Source organism: Enhydra lutris, unplaced genomic scaffold (genome assembly GCF_002288905.1).
Source record: "Enhydra lutris kenyoni isolate GAN:26980312 unplaced genomic scaffold, ASM228890v2 scaffoldscaffold10, whole genome shotgun sequence".
Classification (NCBI taxonomy): Eukaryota; Metazoa; Chordata; class Mammalia; order Carnivora; family Mustelidae; genus Enhydra; species Enhydra lutris.
Genome location: NW_019154094.1, coordinates 29,065,464 through 29,084,198, shown reverse-complemented (window position 1 = coordinate 29,084,198; position 18,735 = coordinate 29,065,464). Strand labels below are relative to the sequence as shown.

The 18,735-nt window shown below is 38.7% G+C and overlaps 1 protein-coding gene across 1 annotated transcript in view; it reads left to right on the top strand.

Annotated features, from left to right (window-relative positions):
* LOC111144086 (SHQ1, H/ACA ribonucleoprotein assembly factor) overlaps window positions 1-18,735 on the top strand; it is a 101,847-nt gene that overhangs the window by 22,528 nt on the left and 60,584 nt on the right. Inside the window, exons 6-9 of the mRNA XM_022498196.1 lie at window positions 3,077-3,204; window positions 12,612-12,766; window positions 14,581-14,634; window positions 17,019-17,142. Of these exons, the coding sequence (XP_022353904.1) occupies window positions 3,077-3,204; window positions 12,612-12,766; window positions 14,581-14,634; window positions 17,019-17,142 (461 nt within the window). The remainder of the gene's footprint in view (window positions 1-3,076; window positions 3,205-12,611; window positions 12,767-14,580; window positions 14,635-17,018; window positions 17,143-18,735) is intronic.

Genomic DNA, 18,735 nt, shown 5'->3' with positions numbered 1-18,735 from the left:
TAGAGATCTTTTACAAAGTCATGTTTTGTTTAGTTCTCTTACCCATCACTTGTCTCTTGGGGGAAATGCAGCATCTTTTCAGATGGGATCTACTCTTGACTTAAATGTCATCAGCACTCTGGTGTCTGGGTTACTTTTTTCTTTTTTCTTTTTTCTTTTTTAAAGATTTTATTTATTTATTTGACAGAGAGAAATCACAAGCAGGCAGAGAGGCAGGCAGAGAGAGAGGAGGAAGCAGGCTCCCTGCTGAGCAGAAAGCCCGATGCGGGGCTTGAACCCAGAACCTGGGATCATGACCTGAGCCGAAGGCAGCGGCTTAACCCACTGAGCCACCCAGGCGCCCCTGGGTTACTTTTTTCTTATTCTGCAAGTTCTTGCTGGGCAATTCTGTCTTCTACCTTGGTCTCTGTCACCGTCTAAATGCTTGTGACTCCCACGTGTCTCTCCTGAGCATCAGATTTGTATAGCTAGCTGCCTACTGCATCAGTCTCTGTATGTTATACAAGGACATTTCAAACTCATCTGTTCCAAGCAGAGGTCATAATGTCTCCATACAGCTCTGTTGGTGTCCTGTGTACCTGTCTCATCAGAAGGCACTGTCATCCACTGAATTGTCCAGGCTGGAATGCCAGGCATAAACCTTGACTCCTGGCTCCCTTTACTGCTGCACCCTACAGAATCTGGCTTCTGGCTCTAGGTCACATCCACCCACTTTGCTCCATGTCCATGGCTGCTACCCTCTTCTAGGCCTCCATGATTTCTGTGCATTGAGGCTTGTTCATTTTGACCACTTTCCCGACTGCAGTGAGAATGATATTCCAAGACACACCGATATCAGACCCATATATAAAAGCATTTAAGTGTTCAGTTGTTTTGAGGGATAAAAATCCAATAGAATTTTTTGACGTGGCTTACAATGTTGTTGTCACTACAACGTAATATTTTCAGCTGTTCTCGGCTTTTTTTTTCCCCTCCCTTAAATGTGCCTTCTTGTTTCCTAGCCTTTGCTAACTATTCTTTTCAGCTCAGGATACACCTTCCCACCCTTCTTAGTCTGGTTAACTGTTAATTATGATCAGCTTTTGGCTTAGATAGTCTCTTCTCCAGGGATCTTCCCTGTCATCCCAATTTCACTTTGCTGTAGATGCTTGTACTATTAGGTCATAGCAATTATATAGCACTTACATTGTGATTGTTGGACTCTCCCATGATGCTGTAAGTTCCATAAGGACCGTGACTGCCTGTATCTTGTCAGCCGTGTAATCTCACTGCCCCAAATGGAGTTGGAACAGGGTAAAGAGGGTGAAGAGTCAGTGCTTTTTTTTTTTACTTAGCATTTTAGCCATTTACTCATATTACTTATGTTTTTGAAATATCTCTCATGCATGTGACAAAATTGATACTGAGAATTACTGTTTCAAGATCATTGCTATTCAGTTTTGTCCAATATGGGCTTTTATTTCCTCAAGCATAAAAATGGAATGTTTATATTGGTTAATAATGTAGATTCTGGAGTTAGACTTAATTTGGTCCAGATCCTGGCCATATTTCTTTCTGGTTCTTTGACTTTGGCCATGATGTACAAATTTTCTGATCCTGAGTTTGCATTCGTATAAAATGGGAGTATTAACAGTTCCCCCTGCCCCTGGGGGCAATGTGAGGATTCAAGAAAATAATGGGTGAAACCATTCAGTATAGTGCTTGGCACATACGGAGAATTCTGTAAGTTATCTATGATACTTCTTTTTAGAAAGATTTCACTGTCTCAGTTGAAAGAAAAAATATTTCAGATCATAAAACTTTCAGCTAGAAAATCAATTTATGAAATCAACTATTTCCTTGAGTTTCTTTCTTTTTTTTTTTAAGATTTTATTTATTTACTTGACAGAGATCACAAGTAGGCAGAGAGGCAGGCAGAGAGAGAGGGGGAAGCAGGCTCCCTGCTGAGCAGAGAGCCTGATGCGGGGGGCTTGATCCCAGGACCGTGGAATCATGACCCAAGTTGAAGGCAGAGGCTTTAACCCACTGAGCCACCCAGGCGCCCCTTGAGTTTCTAATTAACTGAAATATAAATGAATTTTTCACCCAGAGTTATGCCTTTTGTCACTCTCTTCCTACAAATACAGTTTTCAACTTTGAATGCAGGGTTGTAATTTCTGAATGAATGTCCTCCAGGGGTATATTTTGAATATAGCAGTTATTTTTCAAGTTAAAACTGAGAAAGTAGGGGCATCTGGGTGGCTTAGTTGGTTGAACATCTGCCTTCGACTCAGGTTGTGATACTGGTGTCCTGGGATGGAGCCCTGTGCTGGGCTCCCTGCTCGGAGAGAGTCTGCTTCTCCCTCTGCCCCTCCCCCCAACTTGTGCTCTCTGTCTTGCTCAGTCTCTCTCTCAATTAAGTAAATAAAATGTTAAAAAAAAAAAAACCTGAGAAAGTAAAGTACAGGAAAATTAATTTTCTGTTTTTTACAAAGGTTGCTTTTTTCTTTTTCAGTAGTTTTAAGCAAAGGAACTATTAGGATTAGCAGAGTTATGAAAGAGAAATTGCCTCTGGGTAGAAAGTGTGAAGGCACATGCTAAAAAAATGTGTATGTGTGTTTATGTGTAGCCTTTTTGTGGGTATGCAGTATCCTGTGTTTCCTGTTGATATGTTTATTTTTTTTTGCTTGGTGGAGTTAAAAGTGTTTTCCTTTATTGTAACCTTACCAAAATACTTGGTACTTACAAAACTAGCCCAGGTTCCATGCTTCAGTCCATTGTGTGTTCGGATTTGCTTCTTCACCCCGTGCCACGGCTGTGCAGGAGATGGGCTTTCAGGGGAGGTCTGGTCTTCTGTGTACCTTGTTTCTGAAGAGAGCAGAAATGTCGGCTATCCCTTTAGTCAGATGCTTAGTTTTCGCTTTATGGTGATGAGTGTGACCACAAAGAAAGTAAATACAGTGCTTGTTTCCTTGATATGTGCTTTGAATTAATAATTTGTATTTCTAGTACAAATGTGATGAGTTTAGATAAAATCTTAAAAAATGAAAACCAGCCCAGTTCTGTGTAACATGCTCGTTCACTGTTTTCTTTCCAGAGCTGACTTTTTTGAAGACGAGGCTGTTGAACAGGTTTTGAAGTATAATCCTTGGTGGACTGATATATATTCAGAAATGATGGCCTCTTTGGGAAAGAGTCAGGAGCAAGAAAATCATGCTGCATTAGGTAAGAAACTCAAAATTAGACTCATTTGTTGACCATCTTCCCTGTTATTAATCACACAATGCTAATTGCCTCATAGAGGGAAGATACTGTTTGGGTTTGCTAATTTTGGAAATGTAGTCTTTACCCTGGATCGGAAAATGCCACTCAGTGATTAGACTTGTCTTGGAACAGTCTTTTGACATATGTTTTACTTTTGAATGATTGGTGTCCTTTTTAAAATTTTTTATTTTTTAAGTAAATTTAGGCACATGAACACACAGGACATTTGTAGTAGTTAAATAATCTGCTTGAAAGATCTGAACATTTAGGGGCACCTGGTGGCTCAGTTGGTTGAGCATCTGACTCTTCATGTAGGCTTGAGTCATGATCTCATGGGTTGTGGGGTAGAGCCCCCCTCACCTGGCTCCACATCCAGCAGGGAGTCTGCTTGGGGATTCTCTTCCTCTGCCCCTCCCCCCACTTGCATGCTTGCGTGTGCATGCACACACACACTCTCAAATAAATAAATAAATCTTAAAAAGAAAAAAAAGATCGGAACATTCCTCTCTAGTAGGGACATTTGAGTATTAGTAGTAGTGGAAAAGATCTAGTTTTCATTCCTTTTGTTGAATGCGTTTGATCTATCCTCCCCAATTTTTTCAGAATATTAATTATGTACGTTAGAATTTTAAGTTTCCAGTAAATCAAGAATAGAGGGCCCATGTGTTCTCTCATACTGATTTCACTTTCTGTATTAAAAATGAAATTTCAGTGTTTAAATGAAAGGGATACATATACATGATTTGGAATATAGAATCTCCTCACTCCAGATTCCTCTTCCTGAAAGTAATCACTGTTAGTAATTTTGGGGTGTTTTCAGTGCATATACACATCTGAATATTTGCTCTAAGAAATTCATACGCATAGACTTCTATGCACTCTGTTCTTCCCTTGCTTTCTCCAGTTCGTAGTCTATATTCTCTTCCGTATGGGTACTTAGGGCTCTACCTGAGCTTTAGTGCCTACCTAGCATACTGTTGTGTATACAGGTGCACATATGGCCCTTGACTACTGATGGACCTTTGGATTATTTGCAGTTTTCTGCATTGGCCTTCTTTGGCCACTCAGGCTGAAGTCGCTACAGGAATGTTGCAGAGCGGTATTTTGATTCTCGATGTAGTAATGCAGTTTGCTCTGTTTCCATTGTTTAGCATAGTGCCTGTTATATAACAAGTACTCAGTAAATATTTAGAGAATAAATAAATGCTGCTGTCAATATTTTTGTAGTTCACTTTTGTTAAGAGTTTAGGTGATTTCTACCAGGTTGAACAATTGCTACTTTAATCTTTTATAATTGACTCTACTGCAGAAGAGAAACTCATTTACAAATAATGACTCTTGTTACATTGTTTTCAACAAATCCTTGGTTTTATATTTGAGTTTAAGAATCTTTCAGAGACTTCCTACGTTATACTGACAAATTTTCAGGTAGAGTCTTGCTAACACAATGTAAATAGGTAAGTATCTATGCCATGTAGATCTCTTTGGAAAGCTTGCTAACTCTGAAATCCTCAAGGTTATCTAGTGGTCTCAATCAGTTTCCCCGATTTCAGTGCAGTATTTTAATGAGGTGGTGTGGGTGGATATTGGTGGTTGTGCAGTTAAGTTTTCTGCCCACAAGGGTGAGCTAGTTGCCCTAAAAATCAAGAAAAGGCATTCCCTTTGATTTAAATTCTAACTCGCTTTACTTTCATCAATTGTAGCTTGTCCTTGGTCCTGTTTTCTGTGAGAGCCAACCTTTGAGTTAGGTTAGTTCTCTGTGTATAATTTTCTCAGAAGATTAAGCCAGGTCATCACTTTAAAACCACTACCCCTCCCATTCCTTCATCTTCATCCAACCCAGGGCGTGTACCCCAACTAGTGTTTAAGCAGCAGTCAGAATCTTTCTATGAAGCTAGTAATGGGGATCCATTTTTAAAAAATCATCTTTAAAAATAGCAAGGACCTGTGATGTAAAGTAGAAGAACTTGAGTTCTGTGTCATTGTACAGAAGGTACCTTTTCCACATCTGCCAAGTAGAGGGTTAAGGATGGGATAGAAGCTAAAGATGGCTCTTGGGCATTAATGCCTTGCTGCGCCTCAGGCTAGTTTGTGATCTTGCATCTTTCCTGGGTTGCTGCCTATCTCATAGAGTTGGCTTGATGATTGAGTGAGATGATGTACTTAAAGTCCCTAGCATGTTGTGAATGTTAGAGATTATTATTGTAGAGTAGAAACAATGGCAGGAGAGCCAGGAATCGAATGGCTTCTCTGTGAAATTATAATTGTTGTACGTTTATAAAACTTTGAGGGGAACTTTTTTGTTAATGAGATTTTTCTTTCTTCCTTCCTTTTTTTTTTTTTCTTCCCTTGTTCAAGTATTTGAGACATTTAGAATTGGGAAAACAAGTTGAAGTGTGGTGAACCAGATTATAATATGGGTGAAAGGGAATCAGCCAAGAAATAAACCTTGAAGTCCTCAGCCTACTCAGCGAGTATGCTACTGCTGGATTTTCCCCTCCACTTCCTCTTTGTTCTGTGCCTCCCAGGTCTCCTTCCTTTCTGTGTCACGGCAGTGGGGTATTTTCTCTTTTATGCTCCCTCATCAGCTGTTGCCAGGCGGATAAAACAGTGCAGGTGAGGGCTTACCTTTGATTCCTCCCCGTCATAAAATAGTAAGCTAGATTGTTTTGAATTCCAGATAAGGCTTAGATGCTGAACTTTGCTGCCTGCCTTTGCCTCGGTTGTGATTCCTGTCACTTTCATTGTAGCTGTGAGTTCCAACATGGAGACTTTTATTAACGTCTTCAGTAATGATCCCAGTCTTCCTCCCACAAAGGCTTGTGAATGGAAGTGTTAAAGCGCTGTGCTCTCCCTGAGCTCTGGTTTCATGAGGACGGACTTACCACATTTCCCATGTTGTCTTTCAGCGGTTAATCCCAGCCCAAGAATCTTGGCACATGGTTGCTTGGTATGACACCACATAACATTTTTAGTCAATGAACTTCCTAGCAGGGACATCTGATTTGGCACCAGTGGGGCGTTCAGTGTTTGTAGAGCTAACTGTCAGTGTCAGCTTTGGAAGTTGTAGCACTGCAGGGCTACCCGCTTAAGCGAAAGGTTTGAATGCAGCACATTTTCTTCTGGTTCCCTTGATTTCTTTCCAGAAAGTATACAATATAGTCGGCAGATTAGCATTCCTCTGAGAGGAGCCAGATCAAGGATTATTTAATTGTTGACCTGCAGAAGACAGAGATATTTGGGAGGGGGATTAAGAGAGAAGGAACGGTTTAAAAGTAACAAAACTAGAAAATGTTCTGTAGGTGAAGTAAGAAGGTCACTTCCCGCTTTGATGGGAGCCCCTTTGCAGTCGTCAACGCCTTGATTGGGGTTTTTAATGTTGGGATGTGGTCCTGGGCCATTTGTATCATGCTAGGGCACCAGTTTCTTCCCCAAATGAATTGAGCTTTCAGCTGCTTTGTTTGACTGTAGAGTATTTATAGAAGTATAATTAACCGAAATGTTGTGAACTATATAGCAGAGCTGCATTGTAGTGTAGCGAAGTCATACAAATGCTTGACAAATGTTACTCATGGTGGCAATCATCCAAATATTGTTGGCGCTGCATCTGGACTTCTTCCCACTGCTGCTGCTTGGTTAGACCTAATTGTGGGCAAACTGCCCCAAGTTCCCCTTTGGCTGATAGGATTTACAACTCCAATAAAAAAGGCCTTGGGGAGCTCAGACTTTTGGTTCCTCTAGTGATTTCCCTTTTTGTTGATAACTGTTATTTATCATCTCTGGTTTCTTTGCTTGAGCTTCAGAATTTAAGTATATCTGTGTATTTATCAGTGAACTTTTTTGGCCAAAATGGGACTTGAAAACATCCAGAAAAAGGTGGTGTGTTTTAAGGAAGGCTGGGGGCACCTAGCTCCAAGACTTTGGAAGAAGACATTCCAGTAAGCTTTTCTTACCTATACCCCCCGACAGTGACCTGTAATATGGGGAAACCCTTACTTGTGGGTGATGGAACATCAGAACCTGCAATTCCCAGGTCAGCCTTTACAAATTATTCAGCCTACATACAGGTATGATTACTTAAGAATGAAGGAGTAAACATTTAGATGAGTTAATGTGTTATTAAGTGGTTCTGGGCATGCTTACCTTATGATTTAGAATTATCTGGAAGCCTAAGATAAAGGCTTTTCTCAAGTGAGATAATATCATCATGAACACCTGGCACTTTCTTATTAGCTAAAGTAATGAGCATCTCAGAAACTATACCTAGGGGAATACTGTCTCAAACATTATGAAATACTAGGGGACTTAAAATATTTTGTTAGGTATACTTCCAATTTGGCAGTGAGTATGTTCCTTCTTAGATTTTCTTTACAGAAGATTGCTTTAATTGAACTGAGAGCTTCTATTTAAATTAAAGGATCTTTATATGAGCCCTTTAATGAGACAGGTAATACCTAAGGCTTCACTGCATTCACACCTTCCAGCATTAAGTTTAAAAGTATCCACATTTCTGGGGCACCAGGGTGGCTCAGTCAGTTAAGGGTCCAGCTCTTGTTTTTGGCTTAGGTCTCGATCTCAAGGTCCTGAGATCGAGCCTGGCATCAGCCTCTGTGCTGGGTGTAAAGCTTGCTTAAGATTCTCTCTCTCCCCCTCCCTCTGCCCCTCTGCCCTTCCTCCCACCCCCAGAAAGCTATATATGCATTTCCTTATGGCCAGCAAATTAAGTAAATTCATTTTCGTAGTTATTTCTCATTTATGTAAGCAATGCTTCTGCAAATTTATTTCCTTTTTCTTCTCATACTTTTTAATCATAGGATTTCTAACATCATGGAAAAAATGATTACATAAATATATTTAAGACCTGTTTTTTTGCACTAAGTAAATTTTAATGAGTAAAGGAGCATTGCTTCTAGTAATTTCCAATAACTGTATTTAAGATTCTTTCCCCCAGAGGATGGACTGTAAAACAAGGAAGCCTTTAAACAGAAAGAAGCCGTGTTAAAGCGAAGCCTCCTGAGAGAGGACTGAAGTGGGTTGGGGAGCTCTGTGAGAAGGGGCCATCATGTGTCAGTAATCATATTCTCTCTCTTCTGGCTTTTACCCAGTTGTGAGGAGCAGAAGGGCAGTTTTTGTTGAGCAGAGAAAGAAAAGGATAGCGTAGCTAGCTATCAAGAGTTTGATCTGGGAATATTAAAAAAGCAATATAGGGGTGCCTGACTGGCTCCATTGGTAGAATGTGTGACTCTTGATCCTGGGGTCAAGAGTTTGAGCCTCATGTTGGGCATGGAGCCTACTTAAAATTAAAAAAAAAAAAAAAATGCAATTTAATAATTTTGGTCTCCTAAGAGCATCGCAGATAGCCGGGTATCTTTTATTAGTCCTCCTCTGCTAAGAGTCTTCTTGAGTTGGAGCTGGGCATAGGAGTGCTCAGCTAGTGACTGCCCTAGTGACTACCTTTTTTTTTACTTCTTTGCTACTGGGGGTACTCATGGGACTAAGTCCTGGATGATGGGAAATGAGTGGAAGTGCTGTGTGCACTGGATCAGGTCTTTAGAAGGGAGGCGCTTGCCATCTTATTCTGCTTTCCCATTGCTTAGAAAATGGTACAGACCTGGAGCAGCTTTCTTAGATGCATAGATGGAAGTCGAATGATGGAGATGCCGATGCTTCACCAGTCCTGGATCATTCATTCAGAATAGTAGCATGGGAGAGAAACTTCTATCTTATATAAGCCACTATATTTCCGGATCTTTCGGATTGCAGTTTAGCCTGTCCTTACCTAAATATAATGGGCAATTCTAAACCCTGGAGAAAGAACCTTTTAAAGTTATTTTGGAATTAGGTTGATAGGAAGCACTGGAACTGGAAACCGGATGCTCCTCTGTATCCGGCTTAAAAACTTTTGAAGTGAATTTGAAGGTGATTGATAGGGCATGGAAGAAAAATTAAGGATTACATTGTGAAGTAAGAGATCGGTAACATTTTTATTTAGAGGTAACTGAAAGTATGTATAGATGGTTGAATTTCTGTAGAAATCTCTCTAAGACAAGTAGTAGGCCATGTTTTACTTCCACTAACTATGTAGTTGTATGTAGTTAGCTATTAGTTTTTCTGTAAATCTTGCTTTAAGACAAGCTGTAGTTGGGCGCCTGGGTGGCTCAGTTGGTTGGGTGACTGCCTTTGGCTCAGGTCATGATCCTGGAGTTCCAGGATCGAGTCCTGCATCGGGCTCCCTGCTTGGCAGGGAGTCTGCTTTTCCCTCCGACCCTCCCCCTTCTCATGCTCTCTCTCTCTCTCTCTCTCTCATTCTTTCTCTCTCAAATGAATAAATGAAATTTAAAAAAAAAAAAAAAAGAAAGGCAAGCTGTATTTTACTTCGTATATACGGTACCCAATAGCACTCATGTTATAATGCTTGTTGGCTTGCCTGTATCGTAGACATCAAAGGAAACTTAGAAGGAACTTCAGTCTTACACTTGCTTACCTCACCAATGTAGACACAAAGTTTTCCTTTTTTTTAAAAAATCATTAACGTTTGTTAAGTGCTCTAATTTGTTTGGTAGCCAAACAGTGGTTAAAATGGTATGTGAAAAGAAATAGATTTTCTCTGTCCTCGCAGTAATTTACTGGAAATGGGAAAAAAAAAATGTTTACAAGTCACAAAAGCTGAAAATGCTTGGAAGTAATTTTTAGCAAGAAAAGCAGCACATCTATTTCACAAAGTTGGTGGTTTAGTACAGTGGGGAAAGATGGATTATTGACCAGACTGTGTTGGCACAATTAACTATTCATCTGGAATTAACTGAAATCTTAAAACATGAAAAAGTAGCTTCCAGATGGATTAAAGACTTACGTTTTAAAAAGGAAACTGTAAATCTTAAATGAGAGGGACATCTGTGTGGCTCAGTCAGTTAAGCACCTGCCTTCAGCTCAGGTCATGGTCTCAGGCTCCTGGGATGGAGCCCATATCAGACCGCTTGCTTAGCAGGGAGTCTGCTTCTCCCTCTCCCTCTGCCTGTCCCCCTCCTGCTCTTGTGCACATGCGTATTCTCGCTCTCTCAAATAAATAAAATCTTTAAAAAAGGGGAAAAAAAAGAAAAGCCAAGAGGCTTCATGTACAATTCAGGAGTTGGGGAAACCTTATCGAAGTCTGTAAATTCAGAATCTATTTTTCTTAAAAAGGATGCATTTATTTGGGTACATAATAAATCAGAAATTCATTGGCAAAAGATCCCATAGACAAAGTGAGTGGAGATGTAGTAGATTTGGAGGTATGACAAGGGTTCATATCTATAACTGTGAGTTCTTAAAAATTTGACAAGACAAGCCATCCCATAGGAAAAAAATGGGAAAAACACAATTAAATGGTTCATTCACAGGTTGCCAACAAACCTGTAAAGTAATGTCCAAGTTTAGCATTTGGAAAAATACTAACTGCAGTAAGAGTGATCTATCACTGTATTAGGTTTTTCTTCCTGTATAACAGATTACCACAAATTAGAAACTGTTCTAATTTGACTCAGTTTCCATGGCTTCAGACTTGGGCTTGCTTAGCTGGGTCTTTGCTCAGGATCTTATAAGGCTGTGGATAAATTTGGGCTATCTTCTCTTTTCTTTTTTAATATGTTTTGGTAGCTGAGTTCTTTTCTGGAGTTCAGAGTCCTTTTCCAGGCTCACCTGATAGCTGGCAGAATTCGAATCCTGTGGCTGTAGAACTGAGGTCCCCATGTCCTTGCTGACTGTCATCTGGGGGCCACTCTCCAGTCACCCCCCTCCCCTTCTCCTCCCGCCACAGTTTGCTGCCACACAACCATGTTAAAACATGGTGAGTTTTGGTCAAAACCAGCGGTGAGTCTCTGGCTCCAGTCTACTCTTAATGGGACATAGTCATGATAGTCACCATGCCATCACCATTGCCATATTCTTTTGGATAGAGTAAGTCACAGGTTCTGCCCACATTGAAATGATGTGACTCAGTGGGTCTCATCTTAGAATTCTTCCTACCATAGTCACTTCCTGTCTGTTAAACTGGAAACGAGGAGGAGAGGCTCTAACTTATTGCTGCCCACCTTATTGCTGGGTGTGAGGGGTGTGGAAAGAGAGCTTGTGTCCATGACCATTAAAAAGAAGGAGAGTTGTAGCCTTTTAATGAAGTATTTTTTTAAGACTTTTTTTTTAGATTTTTATTTATTTATTTGACAGACAGAGATCGCAAGTAGGCAGAGCAGCAGGCAGAGAGAGAGGAGGAAGCAGGCTCCCCGCTGACCAGAGAGCCTGATGTGGGGCTCGATCCCAGGACCCTGGGATCATAACCTGAGCCAAAGGCATAGGCTTTAACCCACTGAGCCACCAAGGTGCCCCAAAGTATTTTTTTTTTAAACAGGTGCATTTTTTAACCCAGTAAATCTACTTTTAGGAATCTATTTTATAGAATTCTTCAGTATCCAAGGGCATGTGGTTAGAGACACTTATGCAGCGTTATTAACATGGCAGAAAACTGGAAGCATAGTGGATGCCCATCAGTAGGGGGAGTGGTTGGATAGAACATACTACACCATGGAATATTCTACTGCTTTACAAAAATCAGCTAAGTACCAAATGACTTGGAGAGATTTGCCAGAGATACTGAGTGAGGTAGGTTAGGTGGAGAAAAGTGATCTAATTCTTTGGTGGAGGTGGAGGGGGGGAGGTATAAATTCCCTTGTATATGTTTGTGTGTCTGTATGCATTATATGATAATAGAGGAAAAATATGAAATGATATATACTAGATATTTAATGTAGAGAGGGCTGTCAGTGAAGATGGAGAAAGGGTGACAGCCCAAAGAAGAAAAGATCCACTATTGAAAAGAGCTGTCCTCTTCCATCAAGTGAAATATGTGTGCTATAACGCTTTGTTTTTGTGTATAAAGAATATCAATATACTTTGCCCTTAACATTGACTATTGTATGAGAATAGTCCTATTTCTTTGTATAGACCTTTCACAATGGATAATGAATATTTACAGAGTGCTTTACTTAGCTATTATGTTTTCTGTTCTTAAACTGTCTTATTATTTTAAAGTCAGTAGCTCCAGCATTTAGATGTCTTGAATACAGGACAGTGTAGCAAAAAGGAGGCATCCTGGAAATAAGGAAGAGATATGGGTTAGACATTTCTCCTTTATTTAGCTCTACTAGGGTTTGAGCAGATGCACAGCCCTTAGTAAAACTGTGAAGTCTAGTTTAAGAGTTCTTTTCTATATTCAGAGTTAAATAACTCCTATTTCAGTTTCTATAATCGAAGTTCTAATTTTGACAAATCCTCCTCACTGGGGGTTTTAAAAAACTGAATGGAACATTTAGTTTTTAAATGCATTTTTTCCCTAGTGTCTTTTTCTGAAGAAGAGAAATACCAGCTGCGAAAATTTGTCAATAAATCTTACCTCCTGGACAAGAGGGCTCATCACCAGGTGTACTACAGTTTGATTGACATCCTTCTGGCGTATTGCTATGAAACTCGTGTCACTGAGGGAGAGAAGAATGTAAGTGCCCGTATGTCTCTGCATTGTAGCATAAGTGACTGGACTAAATGAACTGTAAGGCATCCCTCCTCCTGTCGAGAGTAAGAGCTGTTGTGATTAGTTATTCAGGGGCTGCTCCTGGCAGAGCTGCATGTGCGTGTTGGTGGTGAATTCCAACATGAACGCATAATGCCTGCTTGGTCTTTTTTCTTCTCTCTGGGCATCAGTGTCTACCAAGTAGTGGATCGAGGCAATAAAGCTGAGGGTAGAGAAAGGTTATCCTGAGCTCTCATCTCTTTAGGAGATGACTTGGCCAGAGAAGAGAGCTGTTTCTGCATGACACTTGACATTGACAAGAGGTAAACTTTATCATTCCTGTTTATATCCTTTGTCCAAGCTGTCCATTAGCAGACGCAAGGTATAGCTTTTTACAAAAAAAAGGGAATCTGAGCGTTTACCTGCAGGTGTCCCTCAATTTATACAGTTGTTATGCTTCTGAAAATATTAAAGGTAAATCACAATTTTAAAAAACTTGAATCATATCTTTTTTTGCTATTGAAAGAAATCTTGTAATAGTAAAACCTTTTATAAAGTACATTATTTCTTAAATGATCATTTTTAAGTAATATAAAATTTATTGTATCTCTTCTTAACTCACATTTGATTTTGTAAATGAAGAGCTAAGCTTCTTTCTTACCTGTATCAGTGATCGTATATTTAAAAAAGACTGCACAGCCAAAAAAAAGTCTTTCCAGTTAATGTGCCCCTGCAGCTGTTTATAATTATACTTGCTCAAGGGTTATTTTCCAGCTGAGCATATGCTTTCCTTTTTTACAAATTGCACAGATAATTCATATCAGTATAAAAGGAGAAATATACATATGAAGAAAATAATTAAAATTTCCTGTAATCTCAGCCAATCAGAAATAGCTAGTGTTAAGAGGAGATACATCTTTTCCAGTCTTTCATTGTGTACTTGTGTGTATATGTATTTAAATTGGGTCATGATGCATATTATTTAATCTGCTTTTCTCAACATCATAGCGTTAGCATAGTATTAGAATTATAATTTGATATGTGCCAAATTTTCTCTTGTTATGATTCTGAAAATTTCAAAGGTGACTCTTGAGATTTGCATTTGACTCCAAAATGAATATTAATGAGTGTATCAGGGGTATAATATTGCTGGAAATGAGTTTTGTTTCCACTCATCTTTTAAGGATACTGTAATTGGGGAAAATATTTTCTTTGACAAAGAAAGTACTTCACATTATTGCTTAAGAAGATGAGTGAGAACATTTAGTTATGCTCAGGGAAATTTACCATTTTTGATTCTTCACATATTTGACATCATGAAGTCTTGCAACTTTAAGACCTCTAGAATGTGCTTATTCTCTCACAAGCATTTTCTGAAAGGCCAAATTCTTGAGCAGCTTTTTAAGTGTCACAGTCAGCAGCACTTCAACATTATCTTTGAGTCCTTTGGCAGATTAGAATGTTTGGGAGGCAAGTAACTTAGTTGAGAAGGACAGAAATGGAGGAAGCATCGCTTTGCTTTAATTTTTAGTTTCAAAGCCCCTGCTTATTTGCTTTTATGTTCTGGTGCTCTTATCAGTGGAGGAGCTTTATTTTGTGAAATCCCAAGGAAAGTAGGCAGAAACTTGCCTTTGATAGCTTCTGCAAAGCAATTATTTTTCCTCAGTCACGGATGCTTCTTAGTTCTCATGTATGTTAATGCTACTGAGATACTAGTTGAATAAATGGGTATATTTGCTTTATTTTGGAATGACTTTACCTCTGAAATGACAGTATTCTTTTCTCCAAAACAAATAAAGGTTGAATCTGCATGGAATATTAGAAAACTGAGTCCCACACTGTGCTGGTTCGAGGTATGATTTTTAGTCACAATTTTTTAGATTTTGTTTTAAAAGTTATTTTTCTGTTGCCATTCATTTTGGGTAATTCAAGGAATTCCTTGACTTTTTGAAAGTGGAAACTTTCTTATGCAAGTTTTTTTTCCCATCTTTTTAGTAACATTCTCATTGCATTTGTAACTCTAATGCTAATCATAGTATACGAATGAAGCTAGATAAGATGTTGCAGAATTTGGGAGAAGGAGAGCACAAGGAGGAAGAACCACACATGGTATGTTGGGGGAACAGTTAGGGTGGAGTTAGAGCATATTTTTAAGTTGGCATATATTGGGGCTCAGAGCTCAAAATTAGGCAGCAAACCTAAGTCATAATTCTAGCTGCCATTTCCTGACCATCAAGGACCGTGTTAAGCGTTTTATATATATTATCTCCCCTGTTCCTTCCGATAAGTCTGTGAGATAAATATTATTGCTGTTTCACAGATGAGGAAACTCAGATCATGTAGTTTAACTTATCGTAGGCCCTGCAGTTAGTATGGTCAGAGCTGATAACCCTTTTAGTATAGTAGTATTGTTTTTATATCTGTTTCCTAGAAAATAGTTGGGTAAGTCTTATCAAAGGATGCTATTTTAAAATTTACTAGCTCTGAATGAATTGTTCAACATCAAAACCATAATTAAAAGTAGAAACTTGAAGAATGTGTCATATTAGGGGCACCTGGCTAGCTCATTCAGTGGAGCATGTGACTCCTCATCTTGCAGTCATCTGTTCAAGCCCCACGTTGGGTAGAGATTACTAAGAAAGAAGGAGAAAGAAAGAAAGAAAAACTAGCATTAAAAAAAAAGTCAGTTTAAATAGCTGATAATTGCGTCAATTAAATCAACTAGGTTTTGTTTTTTTTTTTTTTTTCTGGTTTAAATCCTTGATACAATAGATTGTTAAGTTTTAAATCAAGGTTGTTTCATGGCAACACTTTGTTCAAATGATGGATAAGATGTGAAAAGGAATTGAGACATTCACCTTTGTCAGAGAATTTTGCTTCTCCAAAGAATGATCCATGAACCAGCGGCTTGACCAGCATCCTCGGCTGGGAACTGATTAGAAAGACAAAATCTCAGTCCAGACCCGCTGAAGCAGAAACTGTAGCAAGGTCTCCAGGGATTCGTACGCATCTTAAAGATGGAGGAGCACTGCTCTCTACACTTCACTTGGGTTCTTCTTATTGCCATCATCAGCATCGAATGGAGAAACCGATTTTTGTGATGATTGCATTGGTTACTTAGGTTGAAAACAAAGTAGTTGGTGACTAAGTAATTTTGTAGTTGAAGTTATGAAAGGCTGCATGAGTAAATTCACCCACTTATGATTTTACTTTGAAATTTTTCTTGTTTTTGAGATAACTTAGAATTGCCAGAGATGTTAAGAGCTATTTTTGGCAGAATTTTTAGAAAGTTTGTAATTCTTTTTAGATATAAACTGTTTTTTGTCAGATACTCGGTATTCTTAATCAGAACTCTCACTCATTAAGGATTAATACACATGGAAATTCTTCTGCTTCCTTAGTTTTACTTTTTATATTCTAAGTTTTATATGCAGGTTACATTTTTTTAATACAGTTTTAATCAAAATCCAATTAAAAAACAATTTTGCACAAAACTGCCTTTGTCTAGTGGTGTCAGTAAGTTTTGAGTTGCTGCTGGTTTCTGTTAGATACTTTTTAAGATAAAACACTTTTTTTCAAGGCGCTTCGGTGACTCAGTGGGTTAAGCCTCTGGTCTTCGGCTCAGGTCATGATCTTAGGGTCCTGGGATCAAGCCCTGCATTGGGCTGTCTGCTCAGTGGGGAGCCTGCTCCTCCCCCTCCCCACCTACTTGTGATTTCTGTCTGCCATGTATTTACCATGTATTACTCATGCCCAAAGCACCAAAAAAAAAAAAAAAAAAAAAAAAAAAGAAGAGGGAGACCGTGAACACACTTTGCTGATGAGTTCCACATCTTTAATCTACACTATCTTGAATGGTCCTAGAGGACAAAAACATGAAACATACATCATTTAACAATGTCTTTTATGTGCATCTGCATTTTGTTAGTGCCATGTGTTTTAGATTCATATTTGTAATTCTTAAAAGACTTTTTAGAACTTTCCTGCTGCATATGTGATTTTTGAGGAGCATTTGTGATACCTTGATAAAGCATGAGAAATTACAAAGACTTCAATTAAGTATTTTATTGTAAGGTATATAAAAAGAATCTCATTTCATGGTTTTGTATTTCTGTCTTGCATGGCTTCATGATGATCCAAACTTAAGAGTTTTTAATTGAGAGTAGTTTCGTATTTTGTTGTGTCCTTTTGTTTATGTAATATGGAAATGATTACTTATTTAAACTCTACTTCACAGACTTGGACTAATGTTCATGAAATCCTGGTATCTTTTGGAAGGCGAGTTTTGTGCTACCCACTTTATCGCCACTTCAAGTTGGTGATGAAGGCCTACAGAGACACTGTAATGATATTGCAACTAGGTAAGATAATCTGATGCTTGCAGATTCGAGAGTGGAAAAGTTACTAGTTTGTGACGATGTCGTGATTGTTGCTTTTCTATGCATAAATGGGCAATGAAAATCATCACATTCAATCACTTCTCCTCCCAGGTGTATAAAGTAATAGTTCTCTCTAGGTATACAATCACAGTGAAGTGTGGTACTCTTTCCTGAGAGATATTGGACGGGTCAGTGGATGAGATACACACAGTATTCCACACCATTTTGTGTGATAGTAGATTGCATCATTCAGTTTTGGGTGCCTGCAATTTTCTGGGCACTACATTAGGACTGTGGGTGTAATAATAATAAGGTATATTTCCTGTTTCTGTGCAGTTTACAGTTTTCCTAGGGGGACTGTTGACAAGCAATTTCATTGTAGAGTGAAAAGAGCTCTGCTGGGGGACATAGTGATCATTGGGCAGGGGCCCAGAACCTGGACTTGGGAGGTCAGGAAAGGCTTTCCAAAGAAAAGCACAGCTACAAAAGTCTGAGGACTTTTGACTATTGCCAAATCTAACTTGAAAAGACAAATGTTTGCTAGTTTTAAGAAAATGGAGAATTTTGAGTCTGAAACATATTCCAGAGTGACTATAACAGCATCACTGGTTTAAGTATATAATTTCCAAGGTAATGACTTTGAAGATAGCAGCATCCATTTGTATGGATTATTTCAGGCACATTTATTTAGAAGTTGCTTTCCATCCTTTATGGTCATTTCTTATATTCCTTGGGGAGGTTTGGTCATTCCTTTGTCCTTAGATAAAGGTGCTTCTGAGGCTTAGTTTTCATACTTTAGAGTAAGAAGAGGAAAGTAAGGAAGCTTTTCCCTTTACCACCCAGGTGACATCATTGGCTTAAAAGGAAGAATCCCATCTCTAATGTTTTGTCCCTCTTAGAGGTATACCTCTGTTTTTCTTTGACTTTTGTGTAACCTATCGCCTTCTTATCCTGGGGGGAAAAGTCATGTTTGAAATATATTCTTTTAAGGTAGATAATAATTCTAAAAATGAATTATAGTTAAATGAAAGTTACCTTTTTATTAATCCACTTGGATTAGGTTAGCTCTGTTTTATTTTGAAGGATAGTTGTTCTAAAGATTGCAGAGCTACTACCTTTGAAAAATTGATCTTTCTTAACTTATTGATGGGAAAGAAACTGCTTTGTGTTTTCTCATGTTATTTCCTCTTGCCTTCTAAGATATTTCTTGAATTGCAAAAATTACCTTGAAACATCAACCTACTGTAAATGACTAGTTGTTGAATTAGAGTTATGTGTCACCATAATTAATTTCTTATTTAAGTCATGTTAGATGATCTGTGCATTATTCATAGGTTTAAACAATGAGAATGAGTTTGCGATTATCCTGTTACATCATGGTTTTCGGATGGAAAACTGGCAAAACCCCCATGTCTGTGTGTGTGTTTACGTGTGTGTTCATGAGTGTGTACGCAAGCTTGTGCACACTCACATGGTTGCTACTTTTTATTCTGGGAAATAATCTAGTTCTCTGGACTTTTATTTGAAAAGTAATCAGTTCTGTGATTGAATAACCAGAAATAAATTTGATAGCAT